This window comes from Dendrobates tinctorius, unplaced genomic scaffold, assembly GCF_039654945.1.
Source record: "Dendrobates tinctorius isolate UK_male_01 unplaced genomic scaffold, ASM3965494v1 ptg000016l, whole genome shotgun sequence".
NCBI lineage: Eukaryota > Metazoa > Chordata > Amphibia > Anura > Dendrobatidae > Dendrobates > Dendrobates tinctorius.
Genome location: NW_027361684.1, coordinates 11916940 through 11936406, shown reverse-complemented (window position 1 = coordinate 11936406; position 19467 = coordinate 11916940). Strand labels below are relative to the sequence as shown.

General features: G+C 43.7%; 1 protein-coding gene across 1 annotated transcript in view; it reads left to right on the top strand.

Moving 5' to 3' along the window:
• The window catches only part of TAOK1 (TAO kinase 1), a 161332-nt gene that overhangs the window by 62427 nt on the left and 79438 nt on the right, over window positions 1-19467 (top strand). The window contains exon 3 of the mRNA XM_073565475.1: window positions 15705-15932. Coding sequence (XP_073421576.1) covers window positions 15801-15932 — 132 coding nt within the window. The 5' untranslated portion in view covers window positions 15705-15800. The remainder of the gene's footprint in view (window positions 1-15704; window positions 15933-19467) is intronic.

Here is a 19467-nt window from a genome sequence, read left to right as displayed (position 1 = left end):
CCCATGTGGACACTTCGGGCACCCTGGCCCCGTCTTTCTCTTTCCCTCCTGCAGCAGGGGAAGGCCCGCCTCTCAGGCTTCCCCCTCGGAAACAGAGGATGCAGCCCTTTTAGTTCCAGACCCGGCATACAGGTACATGCGGTCCGGTCAACCTCCTTACATCTATGAGAACCAGAATGAGGGTCTTGTAGACTTGCATTGCCAGCTTGTGACTGTTACCGCTGACTAGAATGCAGACATTAAGGCTATCTGCCAACATTCCAGATGTAGCAGCGTTTTGAGCGCAGCGCATTTTTACTGCTTCCAAAACGCCATGTTCTATTGAACGCAGGTAAATCTGCAAGTGATCACTGAACCTTGTGGATATACCGCATTTAATAAATTCTATTGATGTAATTTCTGTTGCGGAGATTAGTGTCTCCGCAAGAGAAATTGACATGCTGCAGTCCTGACACATGCTCCGTATTTCAGCCTCTGCGGGCGAGCCGCCGGTGCACATAGTCGCATAGTGGACATGGGATTTCTAGATTTCTATGCTGTAACATCTGACGGCTGCAGTTTTGACGCAGCGTCAAAACCGCAGCAATTCTTGAACATGGGAATGTACCCTAAAAAGGTATTCTAAGCTACAAGATCTAATCCTAATATGTAGCCGGTATGAAGATGATAATAATTATAGCAAATACCCCCCCATTAGAAAAGTAGTATAGTTCTTCTGATAAGCTATATCGCTTAACCCATGTTCAGAGCATTGCAGTAGCTTATGTATCCATGGTTATGACCACTAACACTATATACGTGGTTCTTGGAGATGTGAATACCCCTTTAAGGATCGCAAGTAATTTTCTTTGTTTGAAGCATGATATGTGGGAAAAGGTTGAAAAGTTCCAGGGAGCCGAATACTTTCGCAAGGCACTGTATTTCCTAAAAAGTTAAAAGGAGATTTCCCATGAACAAAGTTCATTTTAATTAATAGATCTGTGAATAATAATTTCCACAATTTGAGGTAGAACATTGCTTACATCCAAGCTGAGTAATGTTATCTCACAGAAAGATTCACCTGTGATCCCCTGCTGTCCTGTCTGTATCCTCTTTCTTCCTCCCCTGCCCAGGAGATGTGGTATGATCAGACTAATGTTATGCGGGGCTTAGGTCAAAGGAGGCTGAAATACCCGGGGCCCAAACTAGGGAAAACACTGTCTGACCCTTAACCCAGGGTTTTTGCTAATGGTGCAAATGCCTGAGCCTCCAACCTTTCCTTATTTCCTGCTCAGCCCTAAGGCTACTTTCACACATCAGGTTTTCGGCGTCAGGCGCGATCCGGCGTCGTGCCGGAGCACCGGATCCGGCAAATATTTCATAAAACCGGATGTGACGGATCCGTTTTTCTGCCGGATCCGTCTTGTTCTTGACAGACAAAACCGGATCCGGTTCATCCGTTTTTCGATCCGTTTTTCGACGGATTACGCCGGATCCGGTTTTTAAAAACACCTCTTGTGGCCTTCCGAACGGGATTGGCTACTGGAAAACTATATATAGCGTGTTCCTACAGCCCTTCTTTGACAGGTTGTAGAGGAGAAAGTGCAGGTTGGAGAGAAGAGCAAGTTACTGGCGAAGATAGATGTTGTCATTGGAAATATTTTGAAGAATTTGGCGGATTTTACAGCGGAGGCGAATCGTTTGAGGGTGATCTGGAGAAGGAGAGAGCGAGACAGCAGCGCATCAGGCATCGTAGACGACGTTTGTGGATCCACCCCATCACAGCCAAGAGAATGACGCGTGGGGGGTCTATTCTACACTCTGCATGGACCTTCGACGAAACCCGGATAAATTTTTTGGATATGTTCGGATGAAAATGGAGAATTTTGATTACTTGGTGGAGCGCATTGCACGCCTCATAAGAAAAGCAGACACCTATTGCCGCTTCTCTGTTTCACCCGCAGAGCGTCTGATGGTGACTTTAAGGTAAGCCACATTTATTGGATATGCTCGCATCAGAGCACACTTTCACTGCAATCTTGTTGGTGGTAGTTTGTATCTCCAAGTGTTATAGCTGAGTTTTGGTATGTAATGCTGTGATTTAAAACTAATTGATTGTTTTTTAATTCCCCACAGATTTCTTGCAACTGGAGAATCCCTTTCGTCACTGCATTTCCAGTACAGACTCGGGATTTCCACCATATCTGGAATAGTGAAGTACACATGCCGTGCACTGTGGGACTCCTTAGCTGAAGAGTTTTTACCAGAGCCCACAACAGAGAGGTGGATTGAAATTTCAGAAAAGTTTCAACAGATATGTCAGTTTCCCAACTGCTTGGGCGCTGTGGACGGGAAACATATCCGCATTGTAAAGCCAGCCGGATCGGGATAGGAATATTTCAATTACAAGAAATATTTTTCAATTGTCCTCATGGCCATCGCTGACGCGGAATACAAATTTACTGCTGTTGATATTGGCGCCTATGGCCGCTCCAATGACTCTCAAGTTTTCAAACTGTCTGCCATGGGGCGTAAACTGTATGGAAACACCTTCCAGTTCCCACCCCCTAGACCGCTGCCGCAAACATCTGGTCCACCTATGCCATTTGTCTGTGTAGGGGATGAAGCCTTCCAGCTGTCAGAACACCTTTTGAAACCGTACGGTAGCAGAGGATTGTCAAGAACAAAACGCATTTTTAATTACCGCCTCACAAGAGCAAGAAGAATGGTTTGAATGTACCTTTGGTATTCTGACAGCCAAATGGCGGGTCCTATTGACTGCGATCAACCTCAAGACAGAAACTGTGGACGAGGTGATCAAAGCTTGCGTGGTACTCCACAATTTTGTTATCTGCAAGGAACCCATTTCCATTGAGGACACCTCTGAAGAAACCACCTTGCAAGATTACCATGACATTACCACTAGAAGTTCTGTGACGGTTTCAGTAATGAGGGACAATTTTGCACTATACTTTGTCACCTCAAGGCAGAGTACACTGGCAGGATGACAGAGTGTGAAAGATTTGTGCCCTTAACCAAAATTGTGTACCTTCTGTACCAACAGTATATACCTTTGCCAACCAAAGTTGGCTATCTTGTCATGGTCTTACTATTTTTAGCTTTAGGCCACAGGTGTGTACCTGGTTGTGTTTTATGCAAAGTATTTCACCTTTTAACAAAAGTTGTGTACATTGTTAGGAAATCACCAACAATAAACACAACTTTTTAGGTGAAATACTTTGCTTCAAACACAAACAGGAACACAACTGTGGCAAAAAGCTAAAATTTACCCACAGTTATATACCTAGTTTTGAATACCATTTTACCTTTTAAATACCCTGTATTTAACCTTTTTGGCCGCAGAAAGAAATGACAGACAACCAGTGTAAAATAATTTAACTTTTATTGAAAAATGTTTTTTTTTTTTTTGTAAACTGTTTTTAAATTTTAATAAACTTTTTTAATAAAGCTTTGAAACCATAAAACTGGTCATTTTTATTAAAATACACACATATTATAAATCTGTGTAGTGTGGGGTGGAAATACTGCTGGAGGGGCTGCGGGACACTTCGACACTGGGAGTGTGGAGAGAGGACTGGGATCGTGGTGGGGAAGGAACAGTTAGAGGTGAAGGTGTGGAAAAAGCTACAGAATGGGTGGACATGTGGGAGGCAGAAGAGGTGGTGGGCGGTGGAGTGGAGGGTTGGGCAGGGACTGTAGGAGCAGATGATGTTGATGGCAAGTTGTATGGGGAAGGAGTTTGGTAGGGGGAAGGAGTTTGGTATGGGGCAGGTTGCTGAAAGTGGGGAGATGTCTGGTACTGGGGAGATTGCTGGTACTGGGGAGGTTGCTGGTACTGGGGAGGTGGAATGTATGTAAAAGGCTGGGGAGGATGGAAAGTGGCTGGAGGGGGTGCAGGTGGAGGAACTACTGGGGTGGGAAGAGGAGGTTGGGAGGTAACGTGCTGGAGAGCACCGTGGCATGAATGCATTACATGCATCTGCTGGGTAGGAGATAGCGTTTCCATGCGCTCCACAACAGACCTGAAAAAGGTGTGGTTTGGCGAAGATCTTGCTTCTGAATGCATGGTTTGCAGAAGTGTCTTCACCTCCAGAATGCTGGAGTTGATCTGCTGATAGCCTGCGGAGATTTGCTCTGACAAGACTTTTAGACAGTTCTGGAAAGATGCATTCAGATGCAAGAACTCTGGCGCATAAGTCTTTTCCTGACCCCTCTGCCGCTGCCGCCCAGTACCCCCGCAGGTGTACTAGAGGTGGCAGGGGCAGAAGGGTGGGGTAAAGGGAAAGCGATCTCCTCACCAGCAGCTTCATGTAATGTAGGCGGCCACGATGCTCCTGTGCTGGTGGATGGGACAGAGGGGTCGAATGTGTGGGAAGGCTGTGAAGGTGCAGATGTACCGGGGTGGTCGAAGTGTCCCTCGGTGCCGGTCTCCTCAGGGATCGCCTCAGAAGGGTCCAACCGTGCAGGCTCCCGAGTGCTGCTCACCGTGCTGTAGAATAAAGAGAAAAAAAACAAAATAGTGACATGGTATGGCCCTGGCTGAAAAAAAAAAAGTTACATCTAAACATTTTTTTTTCACATGTGGTGTGTAATATTTACCTTCTGGTGACCATTGTATCCCGGAGGAACGACAGGGCTTGTGCGTACTTGTACTTGCTCCTGCGTCCTCCAGATCCACTCGGGGCCCGCATCTCTTTATTGAACTCCTTCTTGAAACGATCCCTCACAGACCGCCACCGCTTCACAATTCTGTCCCCTGAAACGAGAAAGGAGTGGTTAGTATACAACATCAGTGTTTCCCAAACTCAAGTCCTCATGGTCCCCAGGGGTCATGTTTTCAGGATTTCCATAGTAAATAGAAATCCTGAACACATGATCCGTGGGGACCACGAGGACTGTTGTTCGGGAAACACTGGTTTACATCAAGCAACCGGTACTGTATATACTTACGCTCTTTAATCTGGGCCCGAGCATCGAGGTCCTCCCAGCGGTCCACAAGGATCGAACAGATTTCCTCCCAGAGTCTTCGGGTAACGATCAGGTCAGCGTGGCGGCGGTCAGCCATATTCCAGAGCGGCTCCCTTTCTCTGACGAGATCGATGAGGTGGTCCACATCGATTCCTCCATCCTCACCGTCAGTCGGGAGCACGCTGTGAAGGCTGTTAAAGAAAAAGACAAAAATAACACAATTAGGCTCCACAAAAGAAATGAAATAAAAAGTGCAAAAAAACAAAGCAAAAATATTTATACTTACACGCTGGTGACCGCCGCGTTGCTGTCGCCGACAACCCTGGGAGGCACTGCGAGGACCTCTTGGCCGAGCACCAGATTGGGAAGACTAGAGAAGAAAACAATAAATGTACCCCCAGGGGAAGAGTCTTGAGGAGATCATTTGCATATTCCCAGTGCCTTCTGGGATAAGTGAAGAGTCTCCGCGAGCTCAACGATCACTGGGTTTTGGCGGTTGCAGCTGAAAAGAGGAAATCGGAAAAACCGAGCGCCTATCGGCGCGCGAAATTTGGCTCATCTTTCATCGTTTTTAAGAAATCTCAAGATGGAAGAGGCCAGGAGCCATTTGGTGAGCTGCATTTCTTGCTACATGTTCACAGATTTACCAGTGGAAAAGCCAAACTTCACATGCCACAAATGCAAGCTTGTGTCCCTGTTGGAGGAAAAGTTGCAAAATCTCGAAGAGAGGTTAGCTACGTTGAAGATCATTAAGGAAGGTGAAGAGTTCTTGGACAGAGCAGAATTATCTCTTCATGTTACAGAAAGAGAAGAAATTCAAAGTGCACCTGAAGAAACAGAGGAATGGAGACATGTGACCCAGAGAAGCAGGAGGATCAGGAGGCAGTCAGCACCCATACTGCTCAGAAACCAGTACCAGGCTCTCACGCAGGAAAACGATGAAGAAATACATCAGGATAAGACTTTGCCAACAAACAGCAACCTTGTACGCCCTCAGAGTCCTCCTGGATGGAGAAAGAAAAATGTTGTGAAGAAGAAACGGAGAGTGGTGGTCATGGGGGATTCCCTGCTGAGAGGAACAGAGGCCGCTATCTGCAGACCGGATATAACTACAAGAGAAATGTGCTGTCTTCCAGGTGCAAAAATTAAAGATGTGTCTGACAGGATATCAGGACTCTTCAGACCTACAGATGACTACCCATTCCTGCTACTACATGTGGGGACAAATGACACCGCAAGAAACGACCTGGAAATCATCTGCAGAGACTTTGAAGACTTAGGCAAGAAAGTGAAAGAACTGGGAGCGCAGGTGGTCTTCTCTTCCATCCTCCCAGTGGATGGCCATGGAACAAGGAGGTGGAATAAGATTCTGCAGGTGAACAACTGGCTACGTCGATGGTGCCGTCAGCAACGATTTGGATTTCTGGATCACGGAGTGAACTACTTATACGATGGACTACTTGCTAGAGATGGGGTGCACCTTACGAAGACTGGAAAGCATGTATTTGGAAGTCGCCTTGCTACACTTGTAAGGAGAGCTTTAAACTAGAACAACATGGGAAGGGAAGCAAAAGACCAGAAAAAGCCATACACCTGACAAATGCTATTGAGAACTCTGCTATTAGAAGTGGAAAGGAAGAACAAAGATGAAAGAATCTAATTAATAAAAATATTGGAGAAAGAGAAACCAATCACAAACTAAAATGTTTCTATACTAATGCACAAAGCATGGGCAACAAACAAGGAGAATTGGAACTACTAACACAGGAAAAGAAATATGATGTAATTGGAATCACTGAAACTTGGTGGGACAATACACATGATTGGAATACAAGACTAGAAGGATACAACTTATTTGCAAGAAACAGACTTGATAAACGAGGAGGGGGTGTCGCATTGTATGTTCGAAACGCGTATATCTGCACAGAGATTGAAGCTTCAGAGACTGGGAGTTCTGTGGAAACTGTTTGGGTAAGAATACAAGGACAGAACAATGGAAAGGACACCATTGTAGGCATTTACTACAGGCCGCCTGTGCAAGCCGAAGATATAGATGAACTCTTTATGCATCAGATGGCCAAGTTCTCCAAAAAATATGACATAGTTGTCATGGGAGATTTCAACTATCCAGACATTTGTTGGGAATCTCTCTCAGGCAAAACTAACAGGTCAAGGAAATTCTTATCCTCTCTTGCTGACAACTTTATCTTCCAAAAGGTAAGGGAGAAAACAAGGGGAACTGCTACCTTGGATCTAATCCTTTATAAACAGGGAGGAAATGGTTGAGGAGGTAAAAGTGGCTGGGACCCTAGGAGGTAGCGACCATGCTATTTTAGAATTTTGGATAACTAGAGGTGGAAGACCTGTGAAGACTCAGACGTCAAGGTTAGATTTCAGAAAGGCAGATTTTAAGGGATTCAGAAAGAGAATTGGAGGGATCCAATGGCTGGATATCCTTAAAGACAAAAATGTCCAGGAAGGATGGGAAATCTTGAAAAATGAAATTCTCAAAGCACAGTTGTTAACAATTCCGAAAAGAGGGAAGAATAGGAAGCATTTAAGGAAACCAGGATGGATGAACACAGAACTTAAGCACATGCTAAAAAGGAAGAAAAAAATGTTTATAAAATGGAAAGAGGGAGGCATATCTAAAGAAGAATATAATGCTGTCTGCAGAACCTGCAGGGCACAAATCAGATTAGCTAAAGCTGAAAATGATCTGAGGCTTGCAAGAGATGTCAAAAGCAATAATAAAGGATTTTGGGGATATGTCAAAAGTAAAAGAAAAGTCAAAGATGCTATAGGATTTTTACAGGATGAAAATGATGAAATGGTAAGACAGGATGTTGAGAAGGCTGAACTTTTAAATTCCTATTTTGCATCTGTTTTCTCTCAGAAAGGAAATGCAACATCAACTGTTATTCACTGTCCTATTAAGGGAATAGAAGAATCCAGGATATCTATAAACAGAAAGATAGTGAGGAAACACTTAGCTAACCTAAATGAATTCAAGTCTCCAGGTCCAGATGAATTACACCCCAGAGTACTGAAGGAGATAGCAGAAGAAATTTTTGAACCCCTCTCCATAATCTTTGAAAATTCTTGGAGAACAGGAGAAGTGCCAGAAGACTGGAGAAGAGCAAATGTTGTTCCTATCTTCAAAAAGGGGAAGAAGGTGGACCCAGGCAACTATAGGCCGGTGAGTCTGACTTCTATACCAGGAAAGATCTTTGAACAAATTATTAAACAACATGTATGTCAATACCTGGATAAGAATGAAGTGATTAAACAGAGTCAGCATGGGTTTGTAACTAATAAGTCATGTCAGACTAACTTAATTTCCTTCTATGACGGTATCACTGATTGGGTGGATCAAGGAAATGCTGTAGATATAGTATATCTTGACTTCAGCAAAGCATTTGACAAAGTCTCTCATACAATCCTTATTGAAAAAATGACTAAGTATGGAATGGACAAGACAACTGTTAGGTGGATTCATAACTGGCTTAGTGATCGGACCCAAAGAGTGGTCGTAAATGGCTGCACATCCAGTTGGAAGAATGTCTCAAGTGGGGTACCACAGGGCTCTGTCCTGGGCCCTGTATTGTTCAACATCTTTATCAACGATTTAGATGAAGGAATTGAGGGTAAACTGATTAAATTTGCTGATGACACAAAGCTAGGAGGGATAGCTAATACTAGAGAAGAGAGAGAGAGGATTCAAAAAGATTTAAATAAACTGGAGAAGTGGGCAGCAACTAACAGAATGGTTTTTAACAGGGAGAAATGCAAAGTACTACATCTGGGCAATAAAAATGAAAAAAGCATATATAGAATGGGAGGAATAGGGCTAAGTGACAGCACATGTGAAAAAGACTTGGGTATACTAATAGATCACAGACTGAATATGAGTCAACAGTGTGATGCAGCAGCAAAAAAGGCAAATGCAATTCTAGGATGTATTAACAGAAGCATACAGTCTAGATCACGTGAAGTCATTATTTCCCTCTACTCCTCTTTGGTCAGACCTCATCTGGAATATTGTGTCCAGTTTTGGGCACCACATTTTAAAAAAGACATCAACAAACTGGAGCAAGTTCAGAAAAGAGCGACCAGAATGGTGACCGGTCTGCAAACCCTGTCTTATGAGGAAAGGTTGCAGGATTTGGGAATGTTTAGTTTGCAAAAGAGAAGACTGAGAGGAGACTTAATCGCTGTCTACAAATATCTAAAGGGCTGTCACATTGTAGAAGGATCAACTTTATTCTCATTTGCACAAGGAAAGACTAGAAGCAATGGGATGAAACTGAATGGGAAGAGACACAGATTAGATATTAGAAAAAACTTTTTGACAGTTAGAGTGATCAATGAGTGGAACAGGCTGCCACGAGAAGTGGTGAGTTCTCCTTCAATGGAAGTCTTCAAACAGAGGCTGGACAGACATCTGACTGGGATGATTTAGCGAATACTGCTTTGAGCAGGGGGTTGGACCAGATGGCCCAGGAGGTCCCTTCCAACTCTACGATTCTATGAAATGTTATGTCTTTGGATGTAGGCATTTGTTTGCTGTGTGTGGTCTGCAGAACATTGTTTTCTATGTGTTGTGTGTAGTGTGATGTTGTGTTTCTGTGTTTGATGCCAAAAACTTACCAATTGTGAGCCCACTCCAGGTGTCTGTCCACCCCTTCCTTCTTCTTCTGGGAGCTCCTCTTCATCTTGTGATTCCTGTTTTGAAATAAAAGGCAATGAATAGATATATATTACAGAGATGATGGATTTTGGAAATAAAAACTTACCGTCAAACGCTGACGATGCGAGGGAGGGCTCCCAGAAGAAGATGTGCTGTCCTGTTGATGGCCAGACTCCATGGCTGTGGGTATTGCTGCTGCTGTTGCTGCTGCCAGTGATGCCATTTCTGCTGCTGCTGCTGCATCTCTTGGGCGGCTGTTGAATAAAGAGAAACAAAGGGCCAATGAATATCTTGATATTCCATGGCCCTAGTTTGGAGGAATGGGGGATTTGATAATTACCGTCTCTCATCTGCTGCTGGACTCCCCTCCCGTTGTTCAGCATGCTGCTCCATTTGGGGTGGTGGTGGTGCTGATGGTGCTGCTGCAGTGGTCTCCTGCCTTCTCCTGCGCCTGGTTGCTGTCTTGGGTGGCATGTTGGGTGTGGCTGAGGGTCCCACTGTCTTGCTTTTATATATGTCTTGTGGGCAGAGCTACTTAGCATGCTCAGACCAAAAAAAAACGGATCCGGCCACCGGATCCGGCTTTCGCCGGATCAGGCGCATTGCGGCGCTCATAGGCTTTCATTGTGTGAAAAAGCCGGACGCGCCGGATCCGGCGTGTCCGGCTTTTTCTCCGGAGACAAAAAACATTACAGTAGCCGTTTTTTCCAGACGCCGGATTGAGACACATTGCCGGATCCGGCGAAAACCGGATGAAACGCATGGCCATCCGTCGCGATCCGGCGCAAATGCAAGTCAATGGGGGGGAAACCAATGCAATGCCGGATCCGGTTTTTGTCAAAAGCGCCGAATCGCGCCTGACGGCGAAAACCTGATGTGTGAAAGAGGCCTAAGCTGAACCCTCCACCCAGTGAGTTGTCAAACCACCAAAGCCCACACAGTAATGACAGACAGGGAGAACTTAAACCACACCGCGCCGCAAACACACAGGACAATACTGTAATGAATCATAGAGTTGGAAGGGACCTCCTGGGCCATCTGGTCCAACCCCCTGCTCAAAGCAGGATTCGCTAAATCATCCCAGTCAGATGTCTGTCCAGCCTCATAGAATCATAGAATCGTAGAGTTGGAAGGGACCTCCTGGGCCATCTGGTCCAACCCCCTAATGTGAACAGGGCAAAACAAAGCACAAATATAGGAAGGCGAAAAGGTAACAACGGATCATACGACACCAGATATGAATTTCTCTCTCCAACACCACCTCTCCAGACCGGAACCACTTGGCATAAAACACAAGCTATAATCGGCGACGCCCACCGGCCAGCACGACTATTTAAAGACCGTGGGCGTGACCAAACCTCCCACCTGATCTCCAGCTAGATTAACCCCCGATAACCTGAGTAAAATCAAGCCGGCGCCACTGAGGCTATAGTGGACGGAGATGGAACTACCGCTGCCGGCCGGACGCTGTGGTGTGAATAGCGTCCGACATGACAACTATGATCCTGTACGGTCAGACACAGCCATTACACAGCACACAGCAGGGGCACATTTATAAGATTATCTCAGCACAGGAACATTTTATTTAAGCACATCCAATTGTGGAACTTATTATTCCAAGATCTGTTAAAGGGATTGTCCATTACTAGGACAACCGATAACATAATAAATCTTGTAGTCGCCTCCCTTGCTGGCACCATTCCAGCGGGGGCTGTGATGCGATGTTGTGACGTGACACCGGCTGCCCAGTCAGTGCTGGCATCACTGTCTCCGCCTTCAAACAAACTGAACATGAAGAGGTCAGAGATCAGCTGCAGCCCGGACTTCCTCTTCATATTCAGTTTGTCTGTAGGTGGAGACAGTGACGCCAGCACTGATTGGACGCGGGGCATCAAGTGTCATTCCACTGAATCACAGCCCCGGGACTGCGAGTGCGGACACCGCGGGAACGGAGTCAGCATGGGAGGTGAGTATAGGCTTTATTAAGTTATCGGGGCATAACATTTAGTTTAAGAAAGGGTTGTCCTAGTAGTCCACAATCCCTTTTAAAGGGGACTTGTCGTCAGTTTTGGCCGATACGAGTTACGCCACATCATTTTATAATGCTATTTATATCTGCCCCCAACCCGACCTGCAATAGAAGAAAGATAACTTTTCTTATACTCAGCTGCGGGGAGGTCCAGTCCGATGGGTGTCTCTCTTCTTGGGCTGGCGCCACCCATCTTCATATTCTTGTGGTGCCCTCCTTCTTGGGACGCGTCATCCACACGAATCTACATCATCCACACAATCTTCTCGGCATCGCGCTCCTGCGCAGGTGTACTTCTCTGCCTCGACTAGAAAACCACAATCAAGTAACTATCAGATGGGTATACTTAGTTGCTCCACCATAACAAAAAAACCTATAAACTTTCAGAAATTCTCCTACTTTCATAGGCTGAATGTATATACATATAGCCAGATACTTAACTAACATCACCTAAGATAGGTTATAAAGACAATATATACTGTCCCAACTGGAAGGTATAGCACCATAGACCCTCTTACATACGTTCACGTTGCCTTATTTTGGGAAACAGTGTTGTCGTCTTTAAGATGCTAAAATCCTCATTGGCCACTCAGTTTTTTTCTTTTTTGGTTGGGTGGTGATAGGTTATGTTTTCATTCTTGTTTTGCCTTCATTCCAACAGGACTAATTTTATATTATAGAATTACTGTTTTTATCCATATGTTAAGAGGGTCTATGGTGCTATACCTTCCTGTTGGGACAGTATATATTGTCTTTATAATCTATCTTAGGTGATGTTAATTAAGTATCTGGCTATACATATATTCAGTCTATCAAGGTAGGAGAATTTGAGGCTATCTGCCCACGTTAGCGTTTTTAAACGCTCAGAAAATCGGACTCCTTCCCAGAAACCGCGCGTTTTTTGCGTGATTTTTGCACAAAAAACGAGCGTTTTTGATGCGGTTTTTTCCGCGCGGTTTCTGAGAACATTGGAAATTGGCTAAAAACGCGGCGCTATGCGGAAATTAATGAGCATGCTGCGTTTTTAGCCACTAAGCGTTTTCTGAGCGTTTAAAAACGCATGCATTGGCACAAAATGCATTAAATTTAATGGGAAGCTTCTTTTAAGCGTTTCTGCAGCGTCTGCTCAAACGCTGCGGAAACGCTTACAAAAAGGCAACGTGGGCACACAGCCTGAAAGTTTATGGTTTTTTTCTGCCTCGACTAGGGCAGCGTAAAGTACTGCAGTGCGCAATACGGGCTCTTGCCTTTCCCGGTGCCTGCGCACTGCAGTACTTTGCTCTGCCCTCAACAGGGCAGATAAGTACACCTGCGCAGGAGCGTGATGCCGAGGAGATTGTGTAGATGACGCAGGGACAAATCATCCACATGAAGCAAGCAGGAGGACCGCATCGCAAGAAGATGGGAGGCGCCGGACCAAGACCTGCAATGCCCATTGGACTGGACCACCGTGCAGGTGAGTGTAATAAAAGTTATTTTTCTTCTCTTACAGGTTGGGTTGGGGACAGATATACAGCATTATAAAATGATACAGATAAGCCCTGAAAGTAATGTGTGCAAAACTGTAAAGCGCAGCGGAATATGTTGGCGCTATATAAATTAGATTATTATTATTCACATTGGAAAAAACAGGTGACAGGTTCCCTTTAAGTAAAATGTACGAATATTTTACTCGTGGGACAACACCTTTATGTGCAATGGAAAGATTTCTCTTTGCATGACTACAGCTTCACTGTGTGAACAAGGCCAATACCATAAAGGGGTTACACATACATCACAAAGAGTTTTCTCTCTCTGCACTTGTTAGATGTACAGTGTATGCAACGCCTGCCGCACATGCAGTAGATGGGTCTAGCCAGTGTAATCTGTGTACAATGAATACCGCCATGTGCAGGACCATGATCTAAATATGCGCCTCATTAGGGGGATGAAGCCTCGGACAGTGTCTCATCAGCAGATGGAGGGTGTGATGCATTGTGGGATTTGAACAGTCCGTTTTTTAACAATGTTCTTTTTGTAAGACTCTGATGCTCCTCAAAAGATGGAACAGCATGACATCACCGTCACAGTTCATCCAAGCAGCATTCCTTCAGTCGCATGGCGAGCTCCCCCGGCTGCTTCCTTACTTGCCTGTTGGTTAATCTTTGTCCTGAGCAATGTATTGTGTTCTCATGTAAGCGGTACTTTTATTATTACTCCATTCAAAATGCTTCAACCACAACTATAATATTGCATATTTCCAAAAAATTTCCACCATCTATATAATGTATTTGTATAAAAGTGTCAATCTGATAGTCCGTGTTTTTTTTTTTTTTTTTTAAATATCTGTTTCTTTTTAATTCTTCTCATGCTGTTCTATTGTTAATACGTGTTTGGTCTATTTTGTAATATGAACGGCATTGCAGAGTGCTTCTCTGGGCTCTCCCTCTGTGAGCCAGAAAGGCCTTTTGTTCTATATATGAATGCCCGCCGTGCTGCTGCTTGGCTAGTCGGACATCAGCTGATTGCCGCGCCAGATTCCATTTTCAGAGGTTGCTTGTAATGAGGCAGCACCTTTCTATTTCAAAATCTCCCTGCAGCCATTCTTATTAACTTATAAATGTCCATGGTGTCTGTATGTTAATTAGACTGGTTGAATTTTTGCTAAGACTTGAGAGTAGAACGGTCTTTCTAATGACCCAATTAGAACAGCCGATATCGGGGAAAGAGCATTTGTAGGAACGCTCGTTCCCATTTACCACCCATCTAAATAGGGCAACAAATTCTCAAACAGTGAGCAAAATGCTTGTTGGTCAATTTTTAAATTAGTCGTGGATAGCGTCTGCTTCATCCATTGAGGACACTAGTTAACATTAAAAGCGGCATATATTCACCTCCCACAGCGGCACTGTTCCCAGAGAGTGACCTGACTCGTGTCGCGCTCCGGCTGCAGCCAATGAGCAGCTGCTCTTCATCTGCAGCCTTCACTATTTTGTCAGAGTAGATGTCTGCCCTGAAGGATGTCCGATGGAACAGTGTTGCTATTGGATATGGAGATATGCTGCTTTTATTTTAAAGGGGTTGTCCGGTATTCATAAGTCTGCAGTCACAGAGTAACTGCAGACTTGTCGATTTGGACTGGAAAACCCCTGTAATTAGGGTTCTGAATTGATAAAGCTGGGGTTGTCCACTAGTTTGAAATCTTTTAAAAAGCAATTATTGATACTTGTGAAAGCAGGACATGTGCTGCCAGTAATCTGATATTCTATACTCACAGAGCGATCATATTAACAATCGTTAGGCCAGATAACTGCTGCCGATCAGTTTGTATTTAGCCAGAGTTGACCGGCCTTGGTAGTGTCATGTAAACCAACCATAAGACTGGATTGACAGGCTCAATTGAAAATGTTTTCTTCTTGCATTTGTGTTGCTATTCATTCTTATTTTCTCCCAAAAATGCAGCTGGCTCCTGGTATGTTTTTTTTTTTTTGGGCCAGATATATTTTGTGGCAGATGACAAAACGCTTGAAAATCATGTTTTTAAAGTTATTGCAAAATGCCTCCAAAAATGCAATAATAAATTCTTTGAAAGCATGATGTATATTAGAAATATTTACAAGTGCCGAAAACATTTTATTCCCTCTGGTGATATGTTGTTTGCACAATTTCTCCAACCAAAACTTGCCTAACATCACTGGGAAGAGCTGAAAAGATATGTGCAAATGTTAAAGGGCTATTCCCCATCTTCTGCAAACATTCCATAAATGTTTGGAAATATCTTTTTAAGGAAGGAAAAGGGGAGCCTTTAATGAGTGGGGTCTGATGAATGCAGTTTCTCCCCAGAATGAGAGCTACCTAATCATACCGGACCATTTTTTTTTTTCCTGATGCGTCATTTGAATGGGACGACCTCTTGTATCGTTCTACATAATGTTTCTTTGAATCAAATTGTATTTTGCATGACGCCTATTAGTTTGCGCAGCTTTCGTTATTTGTATATCCCTTGGTAGTTTTATTTATTGGTGTTTTTTCTTTCAGTTCCACATGCTAAAGAGGCCACGTTCACACAGATGAGCCAGGAGCAGTGGCGGCAGTGTAATCCTAGATAGTCAGACGGCAGACTGCTCAAGCAGGATGCCGTCAACAAGTCGAGCTGGAAGCCTGAAAGACCCAGAGGTTGCAGATCTCTTCTTCAGAGATGACCCTGAAAAGCTTTTCACCGACCTCCGAGAAATTGGTCATGGGAGTTTCGGAGCCGTTTATTTTGTAAGTTTTTCTTCATTATTATTACTTTTGACGATTCGTGCAAATATTGGAAGAGAATCCTGTTTTTATTTTTTTATGTATTTATTTTGTAATGGCTGTATTTAAAAGGAATCGGTCACCAGGTTTTTGCTACCACATCTGAGAGCAGCATAATATAGTGGCAGAGACCCTGATTCCAACTTTGTCACTTACTTAATATCACTGTTTTCTCTGCTGGAGTTCTACCAGTTCTCTGAATGCTGAGCTCTGTATTACCCTGCCCACATCACTGATTGACAGCTTTCTGTCCATGTACTGTGCACATAGTGTTGCCAATCACTGGTGGGGGGTAGGGCATATAGAGCTCACGATTATGGAGGAGTACCTGGCAGCAGGATTACTAGTCCTCAAGTGATAAAATCACTGTTTTATCAGCAGGAGATTATCAAAACTACAGCAAGTAGCTCAGTAACTGACACATTGCTTGAATCAGGGTCTCTGTCTCTATATCATGCTGTTTCAGATTAAGTGGCAAACTGGTGATAGAATCCCTTTAATATCTGATCTATATTGCTGTGGCCTAGTTGCAACACCTGTGATTATATATTTGATGTTTAGTAGAGGTTTATTATGGTGGCCATGCACCGTAGGGCTAATGCACATGACTGCATAGCAGATGTGTTTTCGTCCATGTATCAGCCACAGGTCCCAACCTGACCATGGAACCCTAATCCTGAGCGAACCGCATCATAGTCATATATAAGGTTGGTAGCCCAGGTCTAGAGATCTGTTGTCAGACCATGACTTGCGACAAATACATAAATACTTTCGATATGCATTTTTGTGAATCAGCCCTTAAAGGGAACCTTTCAGCAGGATTGTTCTGAGTAACCTACAGACACTGTCAGGTTGGCGCTGTTATACTGATTAAAATGATACCTTGGTTGCTGAAATCTGTCTTGTGGTTGTTTTCGATTTTCGCTCCCCTTATTCCCAGAGCCATAATTTTTTTTTTTTTTTTTTCCATCACTATGGCCATGTGAGGGCTTATTTTTTGCAGGACGAGTTTTACTTTTGAACGAGATCATAGGTTTTGGCATGTCGTGTACTCAAAAATGGGAAAAAAAATTCCAAGTGGGGTGAAATTGCAAAAAAAAAGTGCAATCCCACACGTTTTTTGTTTGGTTTTTCTGCTAGGTTCACTAAATCTGACCTGCCCTTATGATTCTCCAGGTCATTACGAGTTCATAGACCCCAAACATGTCTAGGTTCTTTTATTCTCTAAGTAATGTAAACAAAAATTCCAAACTTTGCTAAAAAAAAAAAAAAAATTTGCACCATTTTCCTGAGACCCGTAGCGTCTCCATTTTTCGTGATCTCGGGCTGGGTGATGGCTTATTTTTTGCGCGCTGAGCTGACATTTTTATTTATACCATTTTGGTGCAGATACAATCTTTTGATCGCCCGTTATTACATTTTAATGCAATTTCGCAGTGACCAAAAAAACGTATTTCTGGCGTTTAGATTTTTTTCTCGCTATGCTGTTTAACGATTAGATTAAATCTTTCATTTTATAGATTGGGTGATTCCGAACGCGGCGATACCTAATGTGTGTCTGTGATTTTTTTTTTTTTTTTTTAAATATTTTTAAAACTATTTTTTATTACTTTTAGCGTGCTTCAATAGCCTCCATGGGAGACTAGAAGCTGCCATAGGTCGATCGGCTCTGCTACATAGAGGCGATACTCAGATAACCTGTATTTAGTAGAATTACTGCATTGCTATGAGCGCAGACCACAGGGCGGCGCTCATAGCAATCTGGCATCAACAACCATAGAGGTCTCTAGGAGATCTCTGGTTGTTATGCCGATGCACCGATGACCCCCGATCACGTGACGGGGGTGAGCGCATTTCCAGCCGGATAGCCAGGAGTGCTTATTAAATGCCGCTGTCAGTTTGACAGCGGCATTTAACTAGTTAATAAGCGCAGGTGGATTCCTTGTTTTGGTTTAAAAATACTGATGTAAAACACTGACAGTGTGAACGTGGCCTAAAGGTTTCATCTGGCAAAAGGCAACTCAACTCACTAGGTGCCGAATACTTTATTTCTAATGTTTCTGCAACGGAGAGGCGAAATTATTTAAAAAAAGAAAAAAAAAATCTGTTTCAGTCCGCTCTGCTGCCTCTATTACATCGTGTGTCCAGTTTAATGCGAGATATCTGGTGACTGGTCAGAAATGGTCATAAATAAGAAGCACGGTAAGCCAAAGTCTTCTGTATGGCCGTGGCAGCCGGAGAGCACTTGTTCTGCTGAGCAGTGTTTGTCATACATGAAGCATGTTGGCCACACACTCACGCCCGGACGGCCCATGATTCATTCTTTATTGCTTTGTTCAGGGTGAATAATTGTCCAGCATGACATGGGTGGGAGTGGCTGTTCCCAGCGTATACTTACTGCTGCCATTGCTGCAGGAATTCATCTGTAACACAAGAGGAATGGGAGCTCAAAACTATTACTGTCTATTTTTCTCTTTCCAAGAAATCAGTATGTTAAACTTGTATTGGTTATGATGTTAGCGGATGTTTGAGGCTCGCACTGTTCCACATGTCCAGTGTTCAGATTGTGGTGTAGCGCTTATTCAGCCGTAATGTTCTTCAGCCCTAAGGCTATATTCACACCGCATAAAGCGATGTAAGCTCAATAAGGAATAGATGAGTTAAAAACTGGTGGAACCCAGGTGGGAAAGTAGAAAGTAAATCTGTTAACTGATCCCCATAGACTTAAATGGCCAAGTCTGATTTGCAAAATGGCTGAGAATAGGGCAGGCTCTGAGTCTCGCGGACTGGAGACGTCAAGTTCCGCTGTAAATAAGGATTGGTGTAAGGATCAGTGAAACTCTACGGGTATGTGCACATGACATATTTTTCAGTCAAATCATGTTGCAAAAACTGCCAGGAAAAAAAAAAAGCTCAAAAGCTTGAACATATGAAGTCCCATTTATTCTGAATAAATGTTACCAAAAAAATGCTGGCAGCCAAAATATTGAGAAAGCGTTTAGGCAACAACTAAAAAACGGACAGATTTCTTACTCTTAAAAGATACAAAACAAACCCCCTCCATTCACCTGCCTCAAAAGACATCGATACACACTATGGGTCTGTGAGCGGTCTGTTTAGGAAATGGACAGCACCTGGACTTGTGTAACAGACTTGTGCTCTTCTTTGTTTTTGTTTTATTAGACCACACGCTGATCCATTCGCCCCAATTCATCAAAGCGTTTATGCCTGAATTCTGGCATAAATCAATTTGTAAAGTCCAAAATTTTTGCACAATGTGACTTTTGGTGTATACTTGGGGGCAGGCGGGTCTCCTGGCAAAAAATATTCTTTCAGTTAAAAACCTCTTGTTCCATAGCACTTGATTCGGTTACAGTTCCCTGAAGGTTTATACCAGATATCCTCTCAATCAACACGGTTACCGCCTGCTCTATTTTGGCCTGTACACTGCGTGATCTCCCTGGTCTTTTATGGACAGTGCCTTTATGACCCTGTAAAA